This window comes from Schistocerca serialis, chromosome 3, assembly GCF_023864345.2.
Source record: "Schistocerca serialis cubense isolate TAMUIC-IGC-003099 chromosome 3, iqSchSeri2.2, whole genome shotgun sequence".
NCBI classification, from domain to species: domain Eukaryota; kingdom Metazoa; phylum Arthropoda; class Insecta; order Orthoptera; family Acrididae; genus Schistocerca; species Schistocerca serialis.
In genome coordinates this window covers 412006726-412034299 of record NC_064640.1, presented here as the reverse complement: position 1 = coordinate 412034299, position 27574 = coordinate 412006726, and the positions used below count along the sequence as shown (strand labels likewise).

The 27574-nt window shown below is 36.1% G+C and overlaps 1 protein-coding gene across 3 annotated transcripts in view; it reads right to left on the bottom strand.

Annotated features, from left to right (window-relative positions):
- LOC126470280 (uncharacterized) overlaps positions 1-27574 on the bottom strand; it is a 171492-nt gene that overhangs the window by 22364 nt on the left and 121554 nt on the right. The window contains exons 9-10 of one of the 3 annotated variants that reach the window (XM_050098031.1): positions 15590-15644; positions 15463-15514 (exon numbers count right to left, since the gene is read on the bottom strand). In XM_050098031.1, the coding sequence (XP_049953988.1) occupies positions 15509-15514; positions 15590-15644 (61 nt within the window). In that variant the 3' untranslated portion in view covers positions 15463-15508. Of the gene's footprint in view, positions 1-4226; positions 7960-15462; positions 15515-15589; positions 15645-27574 lie in introns of those variants that run through there. The other 2 variants (XM_050098030.1, XM_050098029.1) reach the window with 2 other exon arrangements.

Below are 27574 nucleotides of genomic sequence, written 5' to 3'. Positions count from 1 at the left end.
TACTTCTGGTAGACTTTTATGACAAGAAATGTTTATAGCTCAGGAAAATGGGGGACGGGGAGTCTTTTCCAATTCAGAAAAATAATCAACTTTCATTTTCTGACTAACGGCTTTCAAACTCTGTCTCAACAATCTAAGATAGTAATAAAGAAGTGTAGGTATGTATTATAGTTTTGGGAAGCAATATCATGCAATCCTTGCTGAGAACATTGGCTGACAAAGAATTCTTATTTCAAGCAACATAATAGAAATTGGACAGTGATTTCTTTGAAGTTTTTCAACGATTTTTCACTGATTATACAAGAACTATTTCATACAGTCATACTTGGTATTTTTTGTAGATGATAAGTGTTATAATTAACCTACTTAGAGAGGCAGCAAAATAAGAAAATGTCATTATGTTTTTCTGAGAATCAATAAGTTGATCTGTACAAATGGATTCTTATCGTATTATTCAGATCAAACTAAATGGCACAGTAACAACTATTAATGCAGCAAATGAGCAGGAGTCAGTGGGTACGATAGAATGTTCATAATTTTGGAGCTTACATACTGATTAATATATGAAATTAGAGGAACACATTACAGAGCTTCCCAAATATCCAAGATAAGGACTTTTGGCTCTCAGCATAACTGCTAGTTTGAGAAACAAACAAATCAACAGATTAAATGGTTCAAATGGTTCTGAGCACTATGGGACTTAACTTCTGAGGTCATCAGTCCCCTAGATCTTAGAACTACTTAAACCTAACTAACCTAAGGACATCACAAACATCCATGCCCGAGGCAGTATTCGAATCTGTAGCGCCTAGAACCGTTCGGCCACTCTGGCCGGCAACAGATTAACACATTTTGCATTTTTTTTCAAGCTTTCATGTATTATGGTATAATTTTCTGAGGTCACTCATCACTTAGGAAGAAAGTAGCAATTCCACAAATGTGAGCAGTCAGGATAATATGTTGTGTTCAGCCACTGTCACCTTGTTCATTTCCCTTCACTATATGAAGGGTGTCTCTCCTACGAGTCATCAGTTGCATTTACTATGGTGTTTCAGTATGTATTTGCATTTTCACTCTTGCAATGTGTAGATGGATTCTGCCTGAACAAATATTGCTTATCACACCATTCATGCAGTGCCCAAGGTCAACAAAAAGTGTTGGCTTGTTTCCCATTACAAACAAAATGGTTTTTAAAGTGGAATTTTGCACACCCATTCAATAGAGTGGTTCCCAATTAGTGTAGAATGATTTTGTACTAAGAGATATGTGTTAAAAGAGACAGTGAAACCTTTTCTTTGCCACAGCTTCATTGCCTGACTTACCTCACATGCTGCCCTGGCCCGTGATGTCTGCTATCACCATGCAGCACTGCTACTCAGCCACTGCTGAACTACTCATTATTCTCAGTGTTTTACTGTCGCTATTAAAACATACTGCTAAAGCAAGTATTACACTAGACTAATTTGGAACTGCTCTATCAAATGGGCAAGTAGAATTTAGCTTTGAAAATAATTTTGTTTTTAACTGGATATAATCGAATGCTTTCTGTTGACACTAGGTATGGATGAAATGTGACGCGTAATATCTGTCTGGGCCAGCTTCATATACCAACTGCAGAAATGAGATTGAAAATATCTTCTGAAAAACCATAGAAAATGCGCCTTGACTGTTAGGAGAGTCACCCTGTACATTAGTAATTTCCACAGTGATGATCCTGGAAGCAAACAGCTTTTGTTACTCATTAATAAAGTTGTCAGTGGTTCAGAAAGGAGTTCAGTATGTATCCACAAATTGACCATTAGCCCAATAATACAAAATATCTGACAAGTAGCCAGGCAAATTTTAACTCTAACCTGAAATCGTTTCTTTTCGACAACTCCTATTCCAAGATGAATATTAAATTAAGCACTGGTAAAATATGGTAATACTAGAAAAATATGTTTACTATGTTGTTAAATCTTTATTTCTCTTGTAATGTGTACTGGTGATTAACATGTCATTTTTTTATGAAATTCAAGCCAGTCTTCTAATTAGTATTCTGTATAATGCAGTCATACACACAAACAGATCAGCTATACATAGTCTGTCAAATGATTTTATTCATATTTCTATAGAAATTGAGCAAACATTTTGTGTAACATTTACTAAGTAACTAATTTGTGCCTGACTAACAATGGTGAATTTTATCCTTGAAATTGTGATTGTCATAGCTCTGTACACATTGCGCACTCATCCTGTGTAAACTCATGACAGCCTCTCATATAGAAGAATATGTAGTAACAATGATTGCAATCTAAAGCAGTAACTTATACTTCTCAACTTCTCTCGCTTCAGATAGTTAACAGGTTGTGTTCCATTGTACGAGTATTCTGATCCATTTAAACCTGACTGCCTATCCCAAAAGTAATGTTGTCTCATATACCAGTGCAACTGAAAAGCCATAACCATGCCAGATATGATTAATCAGTGTGCATGATAGGGACATCTGAGGCCATATGAATGGGAATTTTCACCATCTCTCTTCCCGATATGAGTGCTTTGACATGGCTGAACACCATAAATGTGTAACACAGAAAAGAAAGAAAAATGTGGTAAAGTTGAAGCAAAATATACGAATACAGGAAAATCAGACCCTATTTTTGGCATGTGTATCTATTGCACCTTCTTTTCTGTCTCCATCAAATGCAACCTGAAAGTTAGTGCTGACGTTTGCTTTGTTTCTCCACTAAAACTGTAGATTAGGTGTACTATATGATTAACATCAAACATGTTTTTCTTTGTTTGTACTATCTTTTGCTGAAACTGGAGAATATTTCACACAAGGGCAATGTAGTTTTTTTCTTTTCTTTTCTCTCCCCCCCCCCCCCCCCCCCCGAGACAAATAAATTCGTTATAAGTAATGCAGCAAGATGAGATGTGACACTGTTTTTTTCCAACTCCTTATGAAATGTATTGATATTCTTGATTGCAGTAATAACTTTTTATGTCCAGTTTTAGATACTAATAGCTATATCCAGATTAATACACTTCAACCTCAATCTAATATCAGTTACGACAAATATCACTCAACAACTATTCTTGCAACAAAAAACTAAAGCAAGGAACAATTAAAAATTCTTTGCTGTATAAAACCTACCTATTGACATACCTGTACATCAGTCCATACCTGTTAGCTGGCTGTCTCATACTCATGATACAGCATTACTGAAGAACCTCATTCGCGCATTTTGCAAAAGTAATTATTGAAGAAGGAAGGCAGACTATGATGTAACATGCCGTTAATGACAAGATCATCACAGAAACAGCACAAGCACAGACTGAGGTATGCTAGGATAGGAAAATGACTGTCTTTTTCATAGGAACCTAAAATTTTCCTTAAATAATTCGAGAAAACCATTGAAAGCCTAAATCTGGGTGGCCAAACCAGGATTTGTACTACTATCCCTAATATATGTCCAGTGTCTTACCACTTTGCTTGGTAGTAACTGATGACTTAGATTTGATAGTATACATAATTTCATATTACTCCTTTATTGTACAGATGTGACAATGGCTAATTAACAATAAAAATGCTTGTGAAAGTGATAGAAACTGAATGACTACGTCACACAATTGCAGAATATGATCACTGTCTTTGTTGTCAAACATTACATTGACAGATATTAAATTATACAATAAAATAGATATTTTTAACAATGATTTCTGGAAATAACAGATTAGACCAGGTAATTATAAAAATTGTGCAAGAAAAAATGCTACCTATATTTTACATGTTACAGAAAACGGTTCATTAATTATGTGGAAGAATTCATACCGTTACCATAAATAAACTAAAGGTCTAATAATGAGTTGTGGAATGGTAGAAGTATGCCTGCTATTAATATCACAGACTGGTTTATTAATTACAAGTGGCAATAAAGTACAACGCTGAGCTTTCCTCCTAATCCTGCGTGTATGTCACTCATTTAGAAACCCATGCATCCCTGATTATAAATGATTCTTGGCTGACTAGCTTTGTGTATTTTCTCCTCTCCTTCACTCCTTTCCAAATAATCAATCTGTAAATGGGAAATACTCTATGAATGAGTATTTCACAATTCAGTCTTTTTTTAATATCTGGAATGTTTTAATCCAAATGTTTTAAATATGCAATTACTCAAACAGTAATAGTTACTTCTATACACATACTTTTTGTGGAAGGGTATCCATTTCTTAAAAAAAATACGTGAAATAAAAAATCATATTTTATTTGATAAACATATAAAACAGTCATATATGACAACTTATGATTTGCACCTGCCAGTTGGTCTAAAATGAAGTATCTCCCAGGCCATCACTGTATAACAATTTTCACTTCAAAGCTTTATATATATGACCCACTCTAGTATCTGTTAATGCAGAATAACAATCACACACAATAGATTCATAATATTGCTGCTAATATTACCCTAACATATTAAGGATATAAAAAAAAAAAAAACACTGTAATAAATGAACATGTACATGTACACTGAATGCCCTCTCTTCATATTAAAGTAACTAATTCATAATTTCACTAGCACCAAAATGGTAACATTACTTCCATATCTTATTTATATAATATAAATACCATACACTAATATTTCAATGTTGCTTTATTTTACAATTTTTTTGAAGAATTTGCCTACTATTTCATAACTGACTGCAGTTGCTGAAGATGAAACACCTTTCACATCAATTAAATACTATAAATACAGAAGCACCCTTGGCAACTAGGTCTCTCGGGCTGTGTTAACCATTTTGTTTCTAAACAATAAATATAAATGCATTGTTGCAATGTGCAAATAATACTGCGTAATTTTGTAACCACTTGCAGATACAAGTGATTTATCAATTAAACTTTGACTGCAAAGTAAGAACCAATTAAAAATATTTAGACAGTACAGATTACCCACCTTATCATGAAATATACGATTATATACATTCACATCATTAACTTTAAATTCTGAAATAATGCACATAACAATACCTGATTTAGTGCATACGAGAAACACGAACACATTTAGACTTTCCACACGACTATTTGTCATTAGCGCAACAACGTGTACCAATGCTAAAAGCAGAAAGCAATTAGCCTTAAGTTTCTGTCTGCTGGCAAATTATATAGAAATTTCACAGAAATACTGTTGGTGTACAAAGGTGGGTACCACCTCAGTGAAACACTTTGACACTGTGACAATATGTTAAAAAAATTATAAAGTTTAGTATGCTTTTATACACATGTAACATGTCATGAAAGACAAATCATACAAATAATGCATACCTACATTCCACTTGCCACCTCTGAGAAAGAGATCAAGATAAGAGTAGAGGCAGTTACGAAATTAGTGTCATTTTGTTATGTGTACGGGTAGAGATATAATAATATAATTTAAGGACCTGTAAGTATTTGAAAATATATTCACCTTTTGATTGCTATAATAAAAAATTCAAAATTTTTAAAAGAGTATGGAGGGTAGTATGACAACTTGTGCCCTACTAACAGAAAACAATATTTATAGTTATGTTCTGAATGCATAGTTTTACAGCTTTCACTAAGATGGCTTTGAACTGTTAGAGTTTCAAGATGTTTAGGACAATAACATCAGAATCTGTCAAGAAATCAAGAGATGTAAATCAAAAAGTTTCCACAGAACAGATATGAAGAATGTGCTACACAAAAGAGTGTTCACATACAAAATGATTACTACTTATGATTTAACAAATAGAGTTGCGGAGGATTTTTTGAATGTTGGATGTTTGATGTTGTACTGTTAACTACCTAGAGTTCTGCCTAGAAATTTGTGGACAGTTTGCCTTTCTTTTAGATTTAATAGCTAATAATGACTTTCTACCTACCCCATGCATGAAAATTTCCATTTCTGCTTCCCAAAGAGCATTTGGTGTTATTTAAATAGTGAATGATCAACATATGCGAAGTTTGTAAGAACTGGGAATACTGCAAATACCCAACATGCAACACGCCATCACGCCCATTACCTTTATGGTAATTAAAAGCTGTAGATTATTCTAATTGAGAGAAGTAGATCATAATGAAGAAAACTGTGGAGTAAATTAGTCCTCAGGAATGTGACCAGATACTTTATGTAATAAATTATTACTGAAAAATAATAGTATAACAGAGCATCCACATTTTCTTGTACTGATATGATGGAGACAGGAGTGGATGGAAAATCCTAAGCATGGCAGATGAATAACTAATAGTAATGCCATAACCACCAGAGGGGACTTAGATGGTAAATATAATTTGAAATTAGATTCACCCCTCCAGCCCTTTATTTTCTGCATAATCTTCTCATTACTCACAGCTCCGAGTTATTTATGGAAGTATTAAGTTTACAAAATTAACAATCAACTGAGGAATTACTCCATTTTGATTTAATACCAACTTATTACTGTAGTAACAGAAACTAAATTTAACAATCAGTCTGAAATTTTTCAAAAAGAAACAGCTATTTTAAATTTTATTTTAATGTGACTTAAGTGCTCTTTTTAGTTATGATTTACATTCCAGCAGTGCAAGCTGACATATAACAGGAGACTGCAAATCCAAGTTCATTACTCTTGCTCTCTGACTTGTCTTCTATTGGTACTTTACATGAGCTACACACTCCACAATCTCCTAAGGTCCATGAACTACTGTGTTATTTTTGTTCAACTCCTCAATATTTATGGCAGTTAAATGAAGGAGTGCTCACTACCAAAAAGAGTTCTTGAATATTTATCATAGTCTCAAAAGCAGTTTCTATTGATTTTGTTCTATGCACTGGGAGATGAGACACATAATCCCTTTTTCAGACAAGTCTTCAGTCTACTAATCGAACCATAGCACCTCCCACTAAGATTTAAAAAATGGTGACCATGACAAGGAACACGCAGAATTAAAGAGAGAGACTGAAATGCAGTCAAGTGGGATTACCACTTACATAGATAATGTCCACACAGACATTTCAAAACCAAAGAGAGATAAAGACTTCACAGATTAGGCTAGGAAATCATCAAACACCAGCTCTTCATAATACCATTTCCCACACTTTGGCTTTCAAATGTTTTTAATAGCATGTAAAAATAGAATTGTAAAAACAGAATTGTAAAAATTGTATAATGAAGTACATAACTGAGTTTAAGTCTGGTTCAGTCAGAAGTTTATAAAAGGGGCAGAAGAATGACTTCTCTGGCAAACTGGTAACATAGTTTGAGCAATTGGAGAACTAACTTTTCTCCTTGAATAAAGTAAATTTACATGCTAACTTCTGCATGATGGGTATGGTGGGACAGCAACTCATTTTTACATTGTAGTGTAAAATGAGAGAGCCATATTTGCAACTAAAATGGATGTTTATTTAGCCAGTGACCAGTTTCAGGCTATGCCCATTCTCAAACCACCAAGTTTTGCCATGTGAAATGCCCATCCAGAATTGCAGTAAACTAAGTGGGTACATATACATATGGTCCCAACTAAGACCTTTAAAGAACATTACTTGGGGCCATACACATAGGTATCCATTTGTTTATGGGTATTTTGGGCTGACATTTTACTTGGCAAACATTGGTTGGGTGTAGTCTGAAATCAGTCACTGACTAAATGAACATCAACTTTAGTTGCAACTCTGGCTGTCTCTTTTTGCATCACAAAGTAAATTTCATTTATTCTTGCTAAATAGTTATTCCATTCCAAATATTGGGATATACTGGGACCAAGAACAGTTTTAGTAGTATTATACGTAACACATGTGTTAAAATGTCCTTTTTACAAACAACTAAAACTTGAAATTCATAGAACGCTAATACATTAAAATAAAACACATCACCTAATGTTTCTTTTTACTCGCTCTCCACTTAATAACTATAAATTTTCAGTCTATTCTGTTGACATGGGAGAGCATGTCTGCATGGCTTATTGGTCACTCAAATCAGCTTCTGAAAAAGAATGGATTAATTTGAAAATTAAAATATCCACAGACCAAGCATGCTCTGTTCATCACTCATGAATTCATCTGTACGGTGAGAGCCAACCTGCAGTTTCTATAACTATACAATTCCTATCAAAACACAGGGAATTTTTAAAAATACTTTTGTCAAGAGCATGATATAATTAATGCCGCAGGTATGATTTCCACTATTAGGTACACAATAAAAAAGTGACTGGATACACTGTACTTTGCTTTGTGTATTTAAACTCACAACAGTTACAGGTATAACAACATACCACAATGCCTTTTATAACTTAACAAATACTAACCTCTGTCATGCATAGTGTTTCAAAATGGTGCCCACCTGCATCCACTTTCATCTGATTTTTCCAGTAATTCTTCCACTGACATACTTTAGTGGGTTTTAAAACTTTTAGCAGGGCGTTGTACAACAGCATAAACAATTTTTGTTATGGGGTGGGGGATAAACTTAAAATGTGAGCTGTGATATATTGACTAGTCTTCTGCACAAGGATGTAAATGCAGACAGACACCACTTTCAATAATATCTACAGCAACTGTAGTGCTTGGTATGATTTAAAAATGCAACTGTCTAAATTGTATTATAAACTAAGCAAATAATATGATAAATACGCTACACCAAGGTGTCACAACTCCCGGCAAGTCAGCCACTGTACACCTAGATTTGATTATACATTCTGCACAGTATTACATGATGCAGTTATGACAATTCATGTTCACACAACATGTCATCGACATGTCATGTATCATTTATTACCAGCACTGAGCAAACATAAAATAATTGGCACAAAATTATGAAAATAATATCATTTCAAAATCTATTCAAAGAAGCAGCCTAGTATTCGTGAATAACTCTGAAAATGTCTCACACTAAATTTTTTTGGCATTTCATCTAAGAGGCAAAGAGAACTACATGTGTATAACAAATATTATAACATCAATAAAAATTGTAAATACTACAAAAGTTAAAAAGGCATAAGACCAATAATACAAAAATAAGTTTAAATAAAAAATTACATGTGATTAAGTTTCAATAAATTGGGACTAATCGTAGAAAGTTCAAATATCAAACAGTTACTACAAAATTTACAATGATCTTCTAAATCTTAAGACTTCTGGACGTATTAAGTTTCACTTGATTTACAAAAGTTACTCAGGTCTTGCAGCAGCCATTATTCTCCATTTCTGTTATAATCCCAAGATTTAGTTTCTTCTCAAAACCTGAATGGCCAATCCTAAATGACAATAAAATGCCAGTCCAGCAGTTCACCCAGTCATATTTCTTTTTATTAGTACAAAAGTGGATGTTTTAGAGCATATTCTGATTTAGACATAAATATATATAAAATCTTTACAGACAGTGTTCTGCTCTGAATAATGTTGTTATTAATTTAAAAAAAGTTTAAAAATAAACAACTATTGAGAGACAAACAATATTTACTGCAGCAGTTTCATACAACATAATCCAAAAACCAGCTTCTATATGAAAAAGCCAGTTAATATTGTCAGTAAACGTTATACAACACAAATGACTTCATGTAGTGCCATCAACATGAAGATGGCTGGCAGGGTCAACAGTATTATTCAGTACAGACTGATTTTATACATATCATTACTTGTCTTTGACTAGAAGGTGCTTCTGAACATTACATGAAAATACTGTCCTACTATCCACAAAACCAAAGCATAAACCCTCTTCTCTTTTACAACCCATATAGACATATGCTTCTTTCTGGTTTAACTTGTTTCAAAAAGTATATACAGTGAAATGAAGGGAGAGAACTGACTGATAAGAACTTGCAATATCCTCAGACAACAACAAGAACACAATTAGTAACCAGTAAAAATGTTCACAAATAAGATAATATTAGCACATTCAAGCGAGTACACAACAAAAAACCTGCACTGCAGTGTTGCTTCATTCAACAATATGATACATCAGCTGTCACTATCTCCTCTTAAATATATATATTTTTAATGGATAGATCTGGACATTGACGAATATAGACTGGCTGTAATTCCTTACACGCAACTTGAGAAACTTACATTTACTTTCCAAGATTAATGTTAAATCATGCCTATTTCTTTACTGCAGTTAACAACGTTATTTGCCGAAAACTTCATAAATGTTAGGACAATGAGGCGTTTTAGATATTTTCACAAATTCTCTTTTCTTGCACTAACATATTGATATACTGTAATGACCATTTGCATAAGACATGAAGAAAGGCCACCTAAAAATGCATGCACATCCACATGCACATGCCCACACATCCGCACACGCACGCGCACGCACGCACGCACACGCGCACACACACACACACACACACACACACACACACACACACACACACACACACACACACACACACGAAGTGCGCGCTCTCTCTCTCTCTCTCTCTCTCTCTCTCTCTCTCGTACTCTTACTTTTCAGTGTAAGGTTTAGTGAATTTTTACAGCTTCCTGTTTTTCAATATGACTGATAATAATGGACAGAAGAAACTGCCATCTTATAGATAGCAAAAACAAAATGTGTTGCCAGCTACATAATCTCATACAACTTCTATTATACTTTCAAAGTGAAACTAGCAATCTCTTTAATTATATCTCTAAATTAGGTCTATTATTCTGTATATACCATGATTTAACAGGTGTTTAACTTTTTATATGGACTACTTGCCCTCCAATACACCTACTTCTGCCAGTCTATTAACATACTAGTTTGCATACTTTTCAATCTATCAACAAAATTACCTAATCTGTGTCAAATGAGAATTCCATTCATATCCTCTGGAATACCAAATACCAGTTAAGAAACAACCACCAAAAACTCTTTTTAGGGTCTCTCTCTTCAAAAGCAATTTAAACAGTTGGTTTACAGCATCCTTTACTTGACTACATCGCCCTCAAAGTAATACTCTCTGGCAGACACTCAAACCAGGTCCACTTACATTAACTACATCTCCACAGCTAAGTACTCCGAGCAAATAATGGAAAATATTGCTTGAAAATTGTAACTTAACAAACCAACAAAGAATTTTTCAGTGCATAAAAAAACTGTAACAAGAAATATATCCATGAAGTTATATTTTCTAAACAGAAGCAGGTTTCTACACTGTGGAAAGGAGAGCCAGGAAAATAGTTTCTCCAAAATTAGTGTGAATAAGACATAAAAACTGTATTTTCACTCATTACTAGACAGGATATACACACATGGCAGTGTAATGAGCTGGCTAAATCACAAACACTAATTTTCATCAAATAAATGTTAATATTTAAAATGTTATACTATTGGTTTCATACTATAGTTACTGTTGTTTGAAATCATTTAAAAAAAGGGACAGTAAATTACCAGGAGCAATGCACTGAGTTAAAATTAGCAAAATATTTTCTGGTAGTCACCTTCTCCCCCCCTTGCCTCAAATTCTCTTACTGTGGCAAATCACATCCAAGTAAATATAACGACAATAACATTACATAGCAGCAATGTGCACAAATTTTGGTTGCAAATTACGTTTGGTGAAAGCCACCCCCCCCCCCAAAGAAAGATATCACTATATCTTGTAAATCAAGAAACCTTCAGCCAAGCCCCCGAAGAGAGAGAGAGGAAGAGAGAGAGAGAGAGAGAGAGAGAGAGAGAGAGAGAGAGAGAGAGAGATCACAAACAATTTACATTGGTTTTTCTCTGGTAAAGCAAAGACAATCACCAGGTCTAAATCTATATGCACATGCATCTACTACCTCCAGCATAATTAATTTCCTATATTTGTCTTAAGTTAGTAAAAGTCCCACAAATAACTATACAACGTGAGAATATCACCTCTACAATCTATGTAGCTTAGCCATCTGTACATAATTCCAAGATCCTAAATTTAGTTCATTTTTTCTCCCCATGGGGGAGGGCACTTCAAACAAGTTGACAGTCTACAATTTAGCTGTTCATCAGCTGTTGTTAATTCTCCTGCTCATTTAGACATGGCATTACTCTCTGAACATCACAAAAGGAAACTGTTAATGAGAATTATCTCAAACATATGAACAAGAACATGTAAAAGCACATAAATCACTACTGAGAACACTTGGAACTGTAAACGCAAATTAAGTTCAACCTTGACATTTGTTTGTAACTGAATCACTTTGACAAAATTGTTCATTGCTACAACACACACTCTGAATATAGAACTCTCGGTTTTATCACACTAAAAAACTTTAATTTGGCTTCTACCCAGTTTCCTTAGGTTATATGTGTAAGAAAAAGCCCCATTACAGCACTTCATGGTAAGTGGAAAGCTCACTGCACAAAATATCTATTTCAAATCACTACAGGATATCCATATAGGAAGGAAAGAACAAAATAGTAAAGAAGGTCAAAATTAGGCACACCGGATCATTTACATGACCACTATGTATCTCGATGTTGCTACCATACCTCGATTATTTTCATTATTTCCTTTTTGCAGACTGTAGTACCTGAAAGGCTGAAAATGTTCTTTGGCTATCCCTGTCACTCAGGAGGACAGTAATCTTTCTTCTAGCACTATTAACGATTACATTAGACAATTTTCTGCTCTTGACTGATGGCACGCACAGAGTAGTGCAATAGTGGGGAAAAAGTGGAAGGAGGAACATCGCATTATAATTTTCTCAGCTGCCAGCTTCTGCTTTGGTGAGGTACCAGGCGAAGGGGAGGTGCAGCACAAGCAGAAGAAGAAGAAGAAGAAGAGAACAAATAGAAACATGCTGCAAAAGCTAAGCCAAGAATAGCCTTCAAATCCTGGCATCACTATTTGTGTTAAAATGTTGGGGCAGAAGGAAATGTTGGTACAATTTCCTGTGAAGCATGCCATATGTATAACATTTTCAGTATGGTTGGAAGAAAAAAAGATGATAAAATGGGTAGTACTACTACCAAAGCTATCAAGTCATCTTTGGTAACACAAACATGCAAAATAATGTTTCCATTGCACATAGTTGATCAAAATGAAGGTTGTTTCTGTCAATATTTATCTGAATGCTGGCATATGATAGGTGTCTAATTTTCAACTGTTCACACACACATGACATATGCAGTTACAGAGAGACAGTTGGTTCCTCATACACTAACTCATGGAATGCACACAGTGATCTTTCTACATCATTTGAAGTACACAGTTAATGATGTGTTTTTAATTTATTGTCATTAGTGCTGCAATTTTCAGTCAACACCTATGGTGTCATACCATATTCACACATTTCTTACGAGCTCATTCCACAAAGTATTATCCTTTCCTGCGAACTTACCTAACTAAATTTAAAGGTCCTTACATAAAATATCTGAATGCACAATTTACATCTGTAGTCTTATAAAAACGTATATGTCAGCAATGAAACATTTTTTTTGCTCTCACTGACATGTAGTACTATCTATAGAAATATCTGCACACTCCCTCTCTACCCCCCCTCCCCCCCCCCCCCCTCCAATGCATCATTTTGTTGCTCATCCAGGATCCAAACCTTCATAACTCCACAAGTGACTAGCACCTGACCATCTTTGAGGACTTGCTTTAAGTTAAAATTTACTTATTCATTAACTCTGTCGACCATGTATACACATAATGTTGGTACTCCTCCCTCAATTATGCATCTCTCCCCCTTCAAACACTGGAACCAGATCTTCATGTCAATTACCATACATAAAAGCTATTAACATGTTCATATTAGCCTATCTCCTCCTTCCAAGTTAGGCTCCTGTCTGCCTCTCTCTCTTTCATATGCATCACAGGTATTTACTTTTACTTTCTTGGCTGCAGCATTTTGTATATTTGTTTTTAATTTAAATAAGATGTAAGATTAATTACTGCAGACACATTGTGAGCCTAAAAGCACTCATATTGCTATCATTAATACTTGCTTAATTGAACACTGAGAACAGATAATAAACGTCTCTCACACAAGACCTTCAAATACCTTTTTAACCTGGTGATTACTAATCAATGTTTTCATTAAGACAAAAGATCCTGAAAAACTTATTACTTTGAAGGTCTTTCTTTTGAAAAATTTTTGGGCGAATCTCTCATCTTTCCAGTACAGCTTCTATTGTTCTGATGTGTGAATCACATATGTATACTAGGTGTCTACTGCAATTAATATGAGACATTTAAAGATGCTGTAGTTCCTGATGCAGAGTGAAATTTTTATCACTTAGTATGTAACAGTCTCATGTTTGACTGGCTGAGATATTGGTTTATTGTGTGCTGCTGTAAAGACAGTTGCCACATCATATGATCCATCTGTAGCAAATACTGGACAATTATGAAACTAAACCACACATATTCAAAAATACCATTCACATGACTGTTAACCAGTTGACCCTTAGTCTCTGATTGCAGTATGAGAGGTACTACTACAAATATTTCTTGACAAAAATGTCTTGGTAAATATTTAAATATTCGGTCATAAAACCTAGCCCACTGTATCTACACTGCATTTATGTGGGAAACTACAATATGAAGAAGAGTACCAATACAACTTTTACTTCCATATAAAAAATGAAGTATGAAGTATGTCAGTGCGTAAGTCATTGGACGGATTTCCTAGAAGAAAAGCACAAACCTTCATGATAGTTTCACAACATAAAAGTCTTGACAACCTCAACACTAGCTCTTGCATAGTAGTTGTTTCTCCTTACTGAGCATACAGCAACAATATCAACCAGTACATAATGTATAGCTACTATTTACAACATTTAACAGTTACTTTTGTTGACAGATTGACAAACTTTGCAACTGTATATGCAATGGATCCACACAATTTGTTATTAACATTTGTGAAATGAAAGAGTACAATTAAATACATAATTATTTCTGTTGGTGCAGAATTATGATGGCTGGGCATTACCTGCTTCATCCATGCCAGATAATTACCACATGCAACTATAATGTAGAACTACCAAATTAAAAATAACAGCATTACAGGGCATGCCACAACAAAGTAGCACCTTTCTCCTGTATCACATGAAAGCATTCATCACCATTACAATAAATACATTGTTTCTACAACTTTTTGACAGACATAAGGCCAAAATTCAGAGTTATCACAATCGACGGTAGTAGTAAAAGCCAGCCAAACAATGAATGCTTTTATGTGGCACAGTGGATCAAATTCATTTCCACTGTCAACTTGACTTTCAGTATCATAGTTGATGCAACAACAATCAGCTACTTTGCAGATATGCATGCTCCAAAACATTAATGCGTACATAATGTGTTACAGCTTACCACTACTTGCCTAATAAACATTATGATATACAAAAAAATTCCTTCATTATATTGAAAAAACTGATATTGTAAGGTGGTGAAGTTATACATGCAAGACAGTAGTAATTTTTACAATCGGAACATGCTACACCATATATATCAGCGATTAATGCTTTGAGGTCACAAGCTTTCAAGTGAAATTAAGCAACATGGATAGATCTTCAGCAACATACCTAGTAGCTAGAATTCAAGATCTTCCAAAATATGGTTTGTCATCACTCATAACTGTAAAAGCATTTCATTCAACCATACAAAAATACTACATGTTGGTAGTCAAAAAATCAGATTTCATTTACTTACATCATTGTTACGACTTAAAACAAGCCTGAAGAGACCCTCATTTACCTCCTCATACCTGGAACAAACAAGAATAAGCAAGTCTTAAATATAGAGCATATAGGGAGATAAAAATATCCTTTGAAAGAGGACACACTACACGAATCCAAACACATCCATAAACTATACAGAGGTCATGAGGTAGATTGGAAAATATGACTCAATGTAAAAATGGACACTTTTTGATCATCATCATTTTACATACCTTCCATAGTTCCCTTGACAGAGCACTGATTATCAGTCTCTTTCTACCATATAACTTCCACCTCAGCAATTAAATAACAGGCTATTTGTTTGGTTGTTAGATGTACTTCATTCTTCTTATTTTCAAAGCATTTTCAATGACAGTTCCTCATAGGTATAACCCAGACACACTGATCCAAAACATTATGAATACTGCCCACCAAAAGACTAATTGCTGCCTGGTGGAATTGTGGGTATGTGATGCAGTAAGGAAAGTACATGAGCAGAGCAGAGACAAATGAGGAATTATTTCAGCATCAATGTGGGCAACAAATGGGGAAACCGACTGACATTAGTGACTCTGACAAAGAGCAGTGTGTTATTGACCTGTACGCAGGAATGAGCATCTCGGTAACAGCCAAGCTGGTTGGCTGTTCGTGTGCTACTCTCATGCGCATCTATAGGAAATGGCTGGAAGACAATAAAACCATAAGTAATGACAAGGTGACAGATGTCCATGTCTTAAAAGGGGGTTGCAGACTTACTTTCTCTATAAAGCAGGATACATGGAAGTCTGACAGGTCTGATGACAGAAGACAATGCTGGTGCACACACAAGTGTTTTGGAGCACACTGCTCAGTGCACATTGTTGAACATGAGACTTCACAGCAGATAACAACTGTGTGTTCCTGTGATAGCCCAAAAAATTGTCAAGTACAATTGCAGTGGGCTTGGGATCATTGAGACTGGACTGTGGATCAATGGAAACATGTCACCTAGTTGGAAGAATCACATTCCTTGTTACACCAGGCTGTTGGTCGTGTCTTGACATGATGTCGTCCAGGCAAATGACTACTCATTAGATGCACAGCATCATGCTTGCAGATTGGGGAGGGAGGGGACAGACAGTGTTATGATATAAGGGACATTCACCTGGGCTTCAGTGGGACCTGTGTTCTACATTTTCTATAATGGTGATGGCATCTTGCAACAGGATAAATGTCCATATCGTAAGGGGTGGCCTCCTTGCTGCACTACCCATTACAAAGGAATAAGGACAGAAAATAATTGTTTCATTTTTGACCAAGTTCGGTGTTATTTCTGCCAAGTTCCGTGTTATTTCTGCCATGTTCGGTGTTATTTCTGCCATGTTCAGTGTTATTTCTGCCAAGTTTGGTGTTATTGCTGCAATTTTATTGTTACTCTTTGCTAATTTCAGTGTTATTTTCTGCAAATTTTGGCATTTTTGCCAATATTGGTATTAGTTTTTGACAGCTTACTTTTGAAGTATCATATGTTCTTAATTTTTGTCTTAATTCATTACTTTATGTTGCAAATGAAAGTATACTGATCAGTTACATTATATTTATTCATGTCACACTTATTTGCATTATTAAACAAGGACCTTACACCCATTAAATCTAATCAGTTAAAGAAAAGGTAACATTTGAACAATATACTGTTGAAAGTTTTCTGAAGAACTCACATTCATTACTTCAATTCTCTTCAACGACATTATGCCACCAATCAATCAACATTTCACTATACTGTGCAAGGAGGACAAACTACCTGCAGCACAACACCAGAAATTTGATGATGTCCACATATCCTGCAGGCATGGAAAGTTGCTTTTCAACTAAATTATGAAGGGATTTTCATGAATTCAGAATATCTAACAGGGACTGGCAGTTTAAAAGTAACTTTTTGATTTTTTTTTTTTTTTTTTTACTCAAAAACTGCAGCTTCTAGTGAAAATGTTTCCCAGTACAAAATTAAACTATTTTGAATTTCCTACAAATAAGATCAAATTCATTTCCTCTCTAGGACTATTAGTTTTCACATTGCAGGGCATGGAAAAACCACAAGTCATTAAAGCTACTGTTTCAATGGTATAGAATTACTGTGTATTGTTAAATGAAGTGGGTTAAGAATAAACATGAAGTGTGCATACCACATCTAAGTACAGTAGAGCTGTATTAAGGGATAAATTGCGTTCGGAGGGTTAACAAGGTGAGTGGGAGGGTGCTGGAGGGTAGAAGCATGAGGGAAGGTTAGTCGTCAGATTGTGATCATGCATTTCCCACCTTCGTAGGTCTGCAAATTGAAGAGTGGGCTGGTTAGTCCCCACTCTCTCTACCCCATGACACAACAAGCAACTACAGGGCGTTCTATAAAGTTATACTGAACCTTCTGTAGTGCAACTTATGAATCACTGGTGATGCTGTGCACGGTCGGGGATATTTATTTTTCACACACTGCATTAAAACTACATGGAATACAGATTTGGATCAGTAATAATACTAGCACATGACAATCTAAAGGACAGAAATCTATGTAAATATCAGTACACCGTTCTACAATGCTAGAGGAAAATTGATTCTTAGTCATCCCGTACAGCATCTGTAGCATTCTTCTGGGAAAGGCAACTTCCACACGATGAACGCTGCTTGCCTTTCAGTTTACAGACAGACTATACCTTTCCAGCATTTCCTGTTCAGTTCTCATAAGTGAGCCATTACGTAAAAAAGCTCAATGGCTGGATTTGTCAAATGTCTACACACTGAAGAGCCAGTCACAAGTGCAACCTACTGTCAATATGTATTCAACGATATCAGTTTCATTGTTTCTATTACCAGTCGCTAAAATACTTTTCGCAGCATGAAGGGGCAACAAATGCATCATCTAGATGCTACTGAACTTCAAATATTTCAACGGAAGTCAAGCAGTGCATTACAGATGACTACTGTTCCTTACTGGAACATGATTCATCCCATTCCATCTGACCGATTCAAACCAATCTTGCAAGATATATTGTGGCTATGTTGGACGTGAGATACTCAGGCTTCATACTCTGGCTGCAGCTTGCTCTTGTGAGGGGTGCCACTGCAGCTGCAAGCATATCTCACAGAGCTGTCCTCTGACACAAAAATGCCTGTAAATACTGTGGCCCATACTTGCCAGTCAGTCTCACACTAATCACTGAAACGTTTGGCATGTGTCACTGATCAGTAGAGTTTTGACCTTGCCTATATTATGTTTTTGATTCAAATTCCTCTCTGGACTGTTTGTATACCATTAAGATGAGTTTGCTACACTATGGACTTATTTTTGGTCAGCTATTCACTTCGTGAATTCCACTGTCATCGACCTCTCAAACGGACTGACTGTTCCTCCAGTCTCTGCATCACCGATAGTGCAAGTGATCACTAACTGTGCTCTACCTACGCATAGTAGGATGCAAAAGCTAAGGCAGGCAGCAAAACATTGTCTCTCCTCTGCTAGTATTGTACACACTGCTGAATAGACTTCAACCCACCTACATCTACACCGTTACTCTGTAATTAAAAGTTAAGTGTTTGGCAGAGTGTGCATATATTCACTTTCAGACTACCTCCCTACTGTTTCACACACGAATAGCACGTGGGAAAAATGAACACCTAAATCTTGGTGTGTGAGCTCCAATTTCCCGTATCACAATGATCATGTCTCCCTAAGTACATTGGAGTCAACAAAATGTTCTGGCATTTGGAGGAGAAAGTTTGTGATTGTAATTCCATCAAAAGATCTTGACACAATGAAAAATGCCTCCATTTTGATGACTGCCACCCCAACTCAATTACCGTATTCATGACACTCTCCCTCTATTTCAATATAATAGAAAATGAATGACCTTTGAATGTTTTTGATGTTCTCTGTCAATTCTATACTCCAAAAAACTCATACTGTGCAGTACTACTCCACAAAAGGATAGACAACCATAGTGTCGGCATGTAGTAGATCTGTTGCTTCTTCTAAGTGTTCTGGCAATAAAACATAGTCTTTGGTTAGTCTTATCCATAACACTGTCTATGTGATACTTTCAAATAAAGTTGTTTGTAATTGTAATGCCTACGTATTTATTTGAATTGACAGCCTTTAAATTTGTTCACAGTCAATTTCCACTTTTTGCACTATGCAGATACAGTGTCTAAACTATTTTGTAATTAATTTTGATTTTTTGAGGAGTTAACTACACAGTAAACAGCACCATCACCTGCTAACAATTTAAGTGAGTTGCTCATATCATCTCCTTTATTGTTTATACAGATTACGAACGGGAGAGGCCCTATGACTCTTCTATGGGGAATGCCCCATATAGCTTCAATTCAATTAATAACTTCCCATCAATAACTACAAACTGTGATCTTCCTTACAGGAAATCACAAATCCAGTCACATAGCTGTGAAAATACTATATAAGCACACAATTTGATTACAAGCTGCTTGTGAGGAACCGTGTCAAAAGCCTCCTGGAATTCTAGAAATATGGAATCAACTTGAGGTCTTCTGTCGATAGCACTCACTGCTTCATGTGAATAAAGAGCCAGTTACGTTTTACAAGAACAATATTTTGTGAATCTGTGTTGGTTGTTTATTAATAAATCAATTTATGTGAATATTTCACGATGGTGGGACACAGCATACTTTTCAAAATCCTACCACAAATTGATGTCAATGAGTTACTTCTATTTCCTTTCTTGTGTATTGGAGTAACCTGTGCAACTTTCCAGTCTTTAGGTACTAAACATTCATCATGCGAGGAGTTGTATATGATATTAAATGGGGAGCTATTTCAACAGTATGCTTCAGAAGGAACCTAATTGGCACACAACTGGATTGAAAAACTTGCCTTTATTTAAGTGACTTAAGTGGCTTTGCTACACTGAGGCTACCTAATTTTCAACTAAAGTTCCAGTTTCAAAATGCTGTAGAAAGAGAACAACTGCTCAGAATGATGTCAGATTTGGACAGTATATTATTGAAATGGGGGAAAAATCATGGGGGGAGGGGGGGGGGGGAGGGGGGGGGGAGACAATTATGAAAATTTTACCAATAGATGGTGCTCGAAGTGTCTTAACATAAATTGGGTGGGCATAAATGGCAGATGAATTGCTATATGATAGCTTTGGTTTTAGTTGAACATTACACCATCCATGACTGCACAAGTTCAGCATTAACAATTGTGACAGTGTTAGTCAGGTAAGCTCATTCGCCATGGCAAGGTCATACACCATTGGATGGGAAAATCGGTTTTTAGTTGTGCTGAGGCCAAAAGCCAGTTTTTAATTGTCCTGCGGCCAAAAACTGCATAAAAAGTAAAATTACATCAGTTTCTAATTGTCATGAGACTGGTGCAAGACACTGTCAAAATGCTGTCCACTGTTTCCTGCCAGAAGTTGAAATTGAAAAACAATACGTTCCACAACAGATTGCAATGTCTCGGGAGTCACATTCAGAAAAGTCGTGCAAAACATGCCTTCAGTTCAGCTATCTTTGTAATCAGAGCACTGAGCACAACATATTTCAGTTAACCCCACAGCTATAAGTCGCACAAATTGAGATCATGGCCAGGCTGTTAGGAAATGATGGCCAATAATTTCCGAAATGCCTCTGCAGCAGCCACTTCACTAACTGTGCAATGTGTGAATGATTGTCATCTCACATTAAAAAGGATCCAACCCACACATACACACTGTTGAAGAGCTGGAATGACAAGTGTGCAAAAGACTCTCATAGCGTTTACCAGTGACAGTACAAGTAACAGAGTCCGCAGGACTAATTCCCTTGAAAAAAACATGGCCCTACAATAAATGCTGCTATCAACAGACACCACGCAGTCACTGTTGCAGAATGAATTGGTACTGGTTGATGTGCGTGCAGATTTTCCATTGCCTATACTCTGCAATACTGTGTATTGACATGTCCTTGGTGATTGACATGGGCTTCATATGTCAACAGAATGTTCCACAGTCATTCATTGTCCACTTCCATGCCAGCAAGAAATTCCAGAGTGAACATTTGTCTTACTGTCAGGTCAGCAAGAAGAAACTCCCGAACATGGGTGATTTTGTATGGATAGCAACGCAGGATGTTTCGCAGCGTGTTCACTGGCATGTCCAATGTTCAGCAGTGCATATTTCCACACCACCGCTTGATCCATCTTGCAATACTGTGCCCACATCTTAGACAGACATCGGATTAACTGCTTTCCTCCCTCTGCCACGTTATACTTCAAAAGAACCAGTTTTTGTAAATTCTGCAATCATTTTCACCAGATCCTTGGCACACTTTGAACCAATGGCTTTTTTCATGCACCAGAGTGACCAGAATTTCTGCAAGGCTACAGGTGCACCATTCTTGTAAAAGAGCTTTACCAGCAGTGCACAATCTTTCATGAAGACAGTCACATTGGGCATCTCGGTGAGGAAAGTCGTGCGGTGCTTGTTTGTTAGTATGCGTATTCAGATACTTACACTATTTATTGGTCAAATTTTCATTAAAAATGTTTTTTGTTCCATGACATTTCCCCCTGTGTCAATAATATGCTGTTCCAATATGATGCCATTCTGTGCAGTGGTTCTGTTTCTACAGCACTTTGAAACTGGTATCTAATTATGGATTGTCTCCCATATTTCATGCCAGAATTTCATTATAGAAAATAGTAAAAGCGCCTTGCACTGAAGTCTGCACCAGGTTTCAAGCTTCTATAAACTATTGCATGTTCAGATTTTGCATTCTTTTAACCAGGCATGTTTCTTCGTTGCTCCTGCATCTGTGTCCCGAGCTATTTCATGTACCATGGGAGATATGTTCCATCTCTTATTAATTTACTTGACAGAAAACTCTCGACAGTCATTAACACTTATTTCTCTGAATATGAGAGGCATTTTTTCAACACTTACGTAGCTAGTATGCAAGAATGGAGATTGTCTTTTAGGAAGGCACCACACCAAGCAAATTTGCTCTTTCTTTTTTGTATATTTTGGGTTTATTTTCGATAGATTTGGATGTTATGGCATTCAATCATGTTACAACAACCTTATGGTCACTAATTCTGTAACAATCATAGCTACATCCTGGATTTTTATATAATATAAACAAGTAAAATATGTTTTATATATATGTTTTATTAAATATTCAACATAAAACAATGATTTTTAACCGAAATCAACTTCTGATTTTTATCATAGCTTACTGTATAATCTTAACATGAACTTAAACATACCACATAGGAATTAAGAAGGTATATTTTACATTACTTAATATTTTACTTTTACACAGCGCAACTAAAAGAAAATTATTTTCCATCACATCTGTTCACTTAAATGTCTATCTTCATTGAAACAACTATTTTTCAAATTCTCTGCAATCACAGAATTTTGCCAATGAAGAACTACTTTTTTATAGGGCGGAAATGAGGTCCCCACATCACACGGCACTGATGATGCAACTTTAACGAGAGGAAATATTCTTTGTAGTATACCTAAACTAGGAGACCTGAAAGACATTAATTCTCTCTTTCTCATGATTTATAGGAAGATAAACCTAACAAGATTATACTACATGTGGTGCAGAATCAATGTTATGTGAGTAATTTCAATTTTTTAATATTTATTTGTTAACAGTTTTCTTTTATTAATCACTTCTCTTGTTTTGGATGCCTCTATGGTAGGATGTTTTATGGAGGTGCTCCATCTTCTGTGTGAAGAAAAAAGTGTAAACTCGTACAAAAAGTATTCAATATAGTGTTTATTACAAGTATGGAGTGGAGTCTTATTTAGTAGGAAGAAAAACCTATGTCCATTACAAGTCCTTCTACAAAAATTTTATATCACGAAGATGATGCCTTATTGACACAACAGGATCAGAAGAAATTTATTTATCTAGTAAGAGGAAGGCCACAGAAGAAGATTCCAGAGCTGCTGTTATTAAGAAGAAATTAGGTAAACTGATAACTTCTGCAGAAATTACTTTCTTTACAAGACATTAATGAGAATTGGCAGTGTCACAGGTGAACAAAACAATAGCAGCTGTTTGGTCTGCTGCCCTCCCCACATATCATCAAAAACTTATTATTTATACAAACTGTAAGGAAAAAAAAAAATTAAATAATTTCACCCCCACTTCAGCTGGCTACCAGTGACCAGTGCTGAATGAACATGTAAGTGAGTACATAAAAGTGTAAAACTGCATACATTGTAAATATTCTAATTTTACTTTATTTCTGTGTTTCATTTGTGCAATTATTGTGAATGAATGAGACGAGTAGCAAAAGTGAGGATGTAAAAGAGAAGCTACAGAGGAAAATTATCCTAATAATATACCTGAGGTAAACTGCAAAAAAAATATAGAGACAACCATTTTTTCAATAAACATAGGTACCATTCAATTATCAAGCTCACATGATTATGCTTGGTAGCATCTCTATCAGGGCTAAACCCAGATCCTATCCTGCCCTAAAAACTGTGCTTATTATTATCAGTAGTAGTATTGTTCTAAAAAATTGCTTCAATTCACCGTAACAAAGGCAACAATTATTTGCCATTTACACACACTGTAAATTGTACATAAAGTTTTTAAAAGTCTCTTAATATGTTGAAACAAAGATTACTATTTTAATATGTCTGCTTGTGTCTGCATATGCGTGCGCGCGTGCGCACATGCGCGAGTGTATACCTGGCCTTTTTTCCCCCTAAGGTAAGTCTTTCCGCTCCCGGGATTGGAATGACTCCTTACCCTCTCCCTTAAAACCCACATCCTTTCATCTTTCCCTCTCCTTCCCTCTTTCCTGATGAAGCAACCGTTGGTTGCGAAAGCTTGAAGTTTGTGTGTATGTTTCTGTTTGTTTGTGTGTCTATCAACCTGCCAGCGGTTTCGTTTGGTAAGTCACATCTTCTTTGTTTTTAGATACATTTTTCCCACGTGGAGTGTTTCCCTCTATTATATATATATATAAACAAAGATGATGTGACTTACCAAACGAAAGCGCTGGCATGTTGATAGACACACAAACAAACACAAACACACACAAAATTCAAGCTTTCGCAACCAACGGTTGCTTCATCAGGAAAGAGGGAAGGAGAGGGAAAGACGAAAGGATGTGGGTTTTAAGGGAGAGGGTAAGGAGTCATTCCAATCCCGGGAATGGAAAGACTTACCTTAGGGGGGAAAAAAGGGCAGGCATACACTCGCGCGCGCACGCATATCCATCCGCACATACACAGACACAAGCAGACATTTGTAAAGGCAAAGATATATATTCGTAATTTTGCTGCAGTAATAACTTTAAGAATTTCAAGTAGATATTTATGTTTTGTGTTAGGGTGAGTGTGAGTGTATGTGGAACATTCGCCAATATTAAATTTTCAGTTTGTAATTCTCTATAGGAACTTGCAAGTGTTCCAGCTTTGTATCATGGGAACGAATCCACCAGTGGTTCTCCTACTAGTGGATGACAGATGTCCACGCATGTTTGAACATGTAAGAGACAGCGAGAACATTTGCAACTATATAGTTAAATTCCAGACGTAAAGTGCAGCTTAAAGTTTATTTCATTTTATTTGTTTACCAAGAGAGTGTTGAGTTGCTTATTTTAATGACGTCAATGAGCTGAGAGCAGTGGTTGGTTCTTGCTAGATTTTGGCGCGAGCCGCGCCCTGAAAGTCAGTTCTGATTGGCCGTAATTCTGTACAGCCAATAAGGAGTGAGACGGTTTGCCACCTAACACATGAGATAAAGGTGCTTGTAGAGGCAGAGAGAAGAAGGAGTGGTGGACTAGGTTTCGAAGGAGCCGGTCATGCTGAAAGTGTCCGAACACATTATGTGTAAAATGAAGTGATATTGTGACTTCCGCATTTCGGTACAGTGATAAAGGTAGCTGGTGTTTACCATTAACTATTTGTGAAATTTTAAGAGTCAAGAGATATTTTGTTCTGGAGAAAATCGCGTGTGTAAACTTTGAACTAAAAGTGTGGCGGTACTAAGTAATTTTTTTTTTTTTACTGAGTATTTATGGCAAGCAAAAACTTTATTTAAAGACAACCACTGAATGCCGAGTGCAAAAGTAAATAGCAGTTTATTGACTGTGTTACTCTCATAAATGATTTTGGAATTGGATAGAAAAAGTTCTGGCTGTTTGAATGTGATGAGGACTGTGAAAAGGGACTTCAATGATTTGAACACACGTGGGCTGATGATCTTGCTTAATAGCAATAAAAAAATCCTAATGCAAGTTTAAAAGGACCTTTGAACTTAGAAATTTGAACAGCAACCCATTTCCGATTTATTCTTCAGAGTTCACAAGACTACTTTCAGCTTTTTGTACTTATAGCGGCCTCCAACATGTAGTTATGAAATCTCAGTTTCTTCAACATTGCTTTTCTGAGATCTCTTAAGTAGCTGCAGTCAGGAGTTACATGTGCAGATCTGCAACAGTATCGAGGTAGGTGGACTATTCATGTTGCAGAACCGCCATCGATGTGCGAAAGAGCACGTTATGTCGCAACCCTACTGCAGTCCCATATTAGCAACTGCAAAGCCAGACGGCAGTGTGAGGTTAGTATTTGACAGAAGGAGTATTAACACAATTATTGACCCAGTGAGAACATGACCAGGAAATTTATAACAACAACTGCTGAAGTTTCATGGAGTTTGATTTTTCTACCACGATAAATCTCAAAGCATCCTGCTGGCAAATAACACTGCACCATGAGAGCAAAAAGTACACAGCATTTGTATGTGGGAGAAGGAGTTTTCGATTTCGTGTATTACCTTTTGACTTAAATGTGCATGCCGGTGTCTTTATTGCAGCATTGGATAAGGCATTGGGACCGGAGCACCACAGCCAAGTTATGGTATACGTAGATGACCTTTTCATAGCAATTCCCACATGGGAAGAGCACCTATGTATAATAGCACATATACTTGACTATTTTTTCTGAGTATGGGGTAACAGCAAACTTGAAAAGTCCAAATTTGGCAAAGAAAGGATTAAATTTTTAGGACACATTATTTTGTCTCAGCAGATCTTCCCTGATCCTCGGAAACTGGATGCCATTAGATACTTTCCACCTCCATGAAATAAGAAACAGCTCATGGCGTACTTAGGCCTAGGAAATTCACGCCCAATTAACTGTTAAATAGTGATGCACTGTTGAACTTACTAAGGAAAGCAACACTTGGTTATGGACAAATCAATGCCTAAAAGATTTTGGAAACATAAAGGTAGCACTTGTCAATGCCTATAGTTTAAACCACCCTGATATGAGCCAGGAATTTTGTCCAAGTAAAGACGCATCATCACAAGGCCTGGGGGCTGTATGTCTTTTCCAAACTAAAGATTTAAATGGTAAATGAACATCAAGCATTATTAGTTTGTGAGTAGAAGGCTAACAGAGTGCGAGAGGGCATACTCTGCAACTGAACTCAAAGCACTTGCTGTTGTGTGAGCGTTTCAAAAATTTGAATATTATTTATAGGGCAAGCACACAAAGGTTTAATGTAATCTTCAAGCCCTCTTGTTTCTCCTACCCTGAAAACTAATGCACAGAAGGATAACTCGGTGGCACCTATATTTACAAGAATTTAGTTATGAAATAGTGAACATTAGGGGTGAACAAAACATAATAGCCAATGTGCTACTGAGACTACCACATGATTTGAATGAATTTTTGGAATTTACTGAACGGACCTCAGTTATTAAAGTCTTACTAATGCATGACGGAAACTTTTCACCATACTACGCAAAAAAGTGCCGCAGCCTAGGAGAGCTGCAAGAAGAGAATCACTGCTGGCAAAAGATAAGGAAAAAGTTACAGGAAGCTAGGGACACAAATGTAAACAAGTTCTACATGATACAACAAAGGGTGCTATTTCATAGATGCACACCAGAACAAGAAAATTGGTGTGTGTGCTTATCAGAGGACTTTGTTGATGACTTTATTAAGTA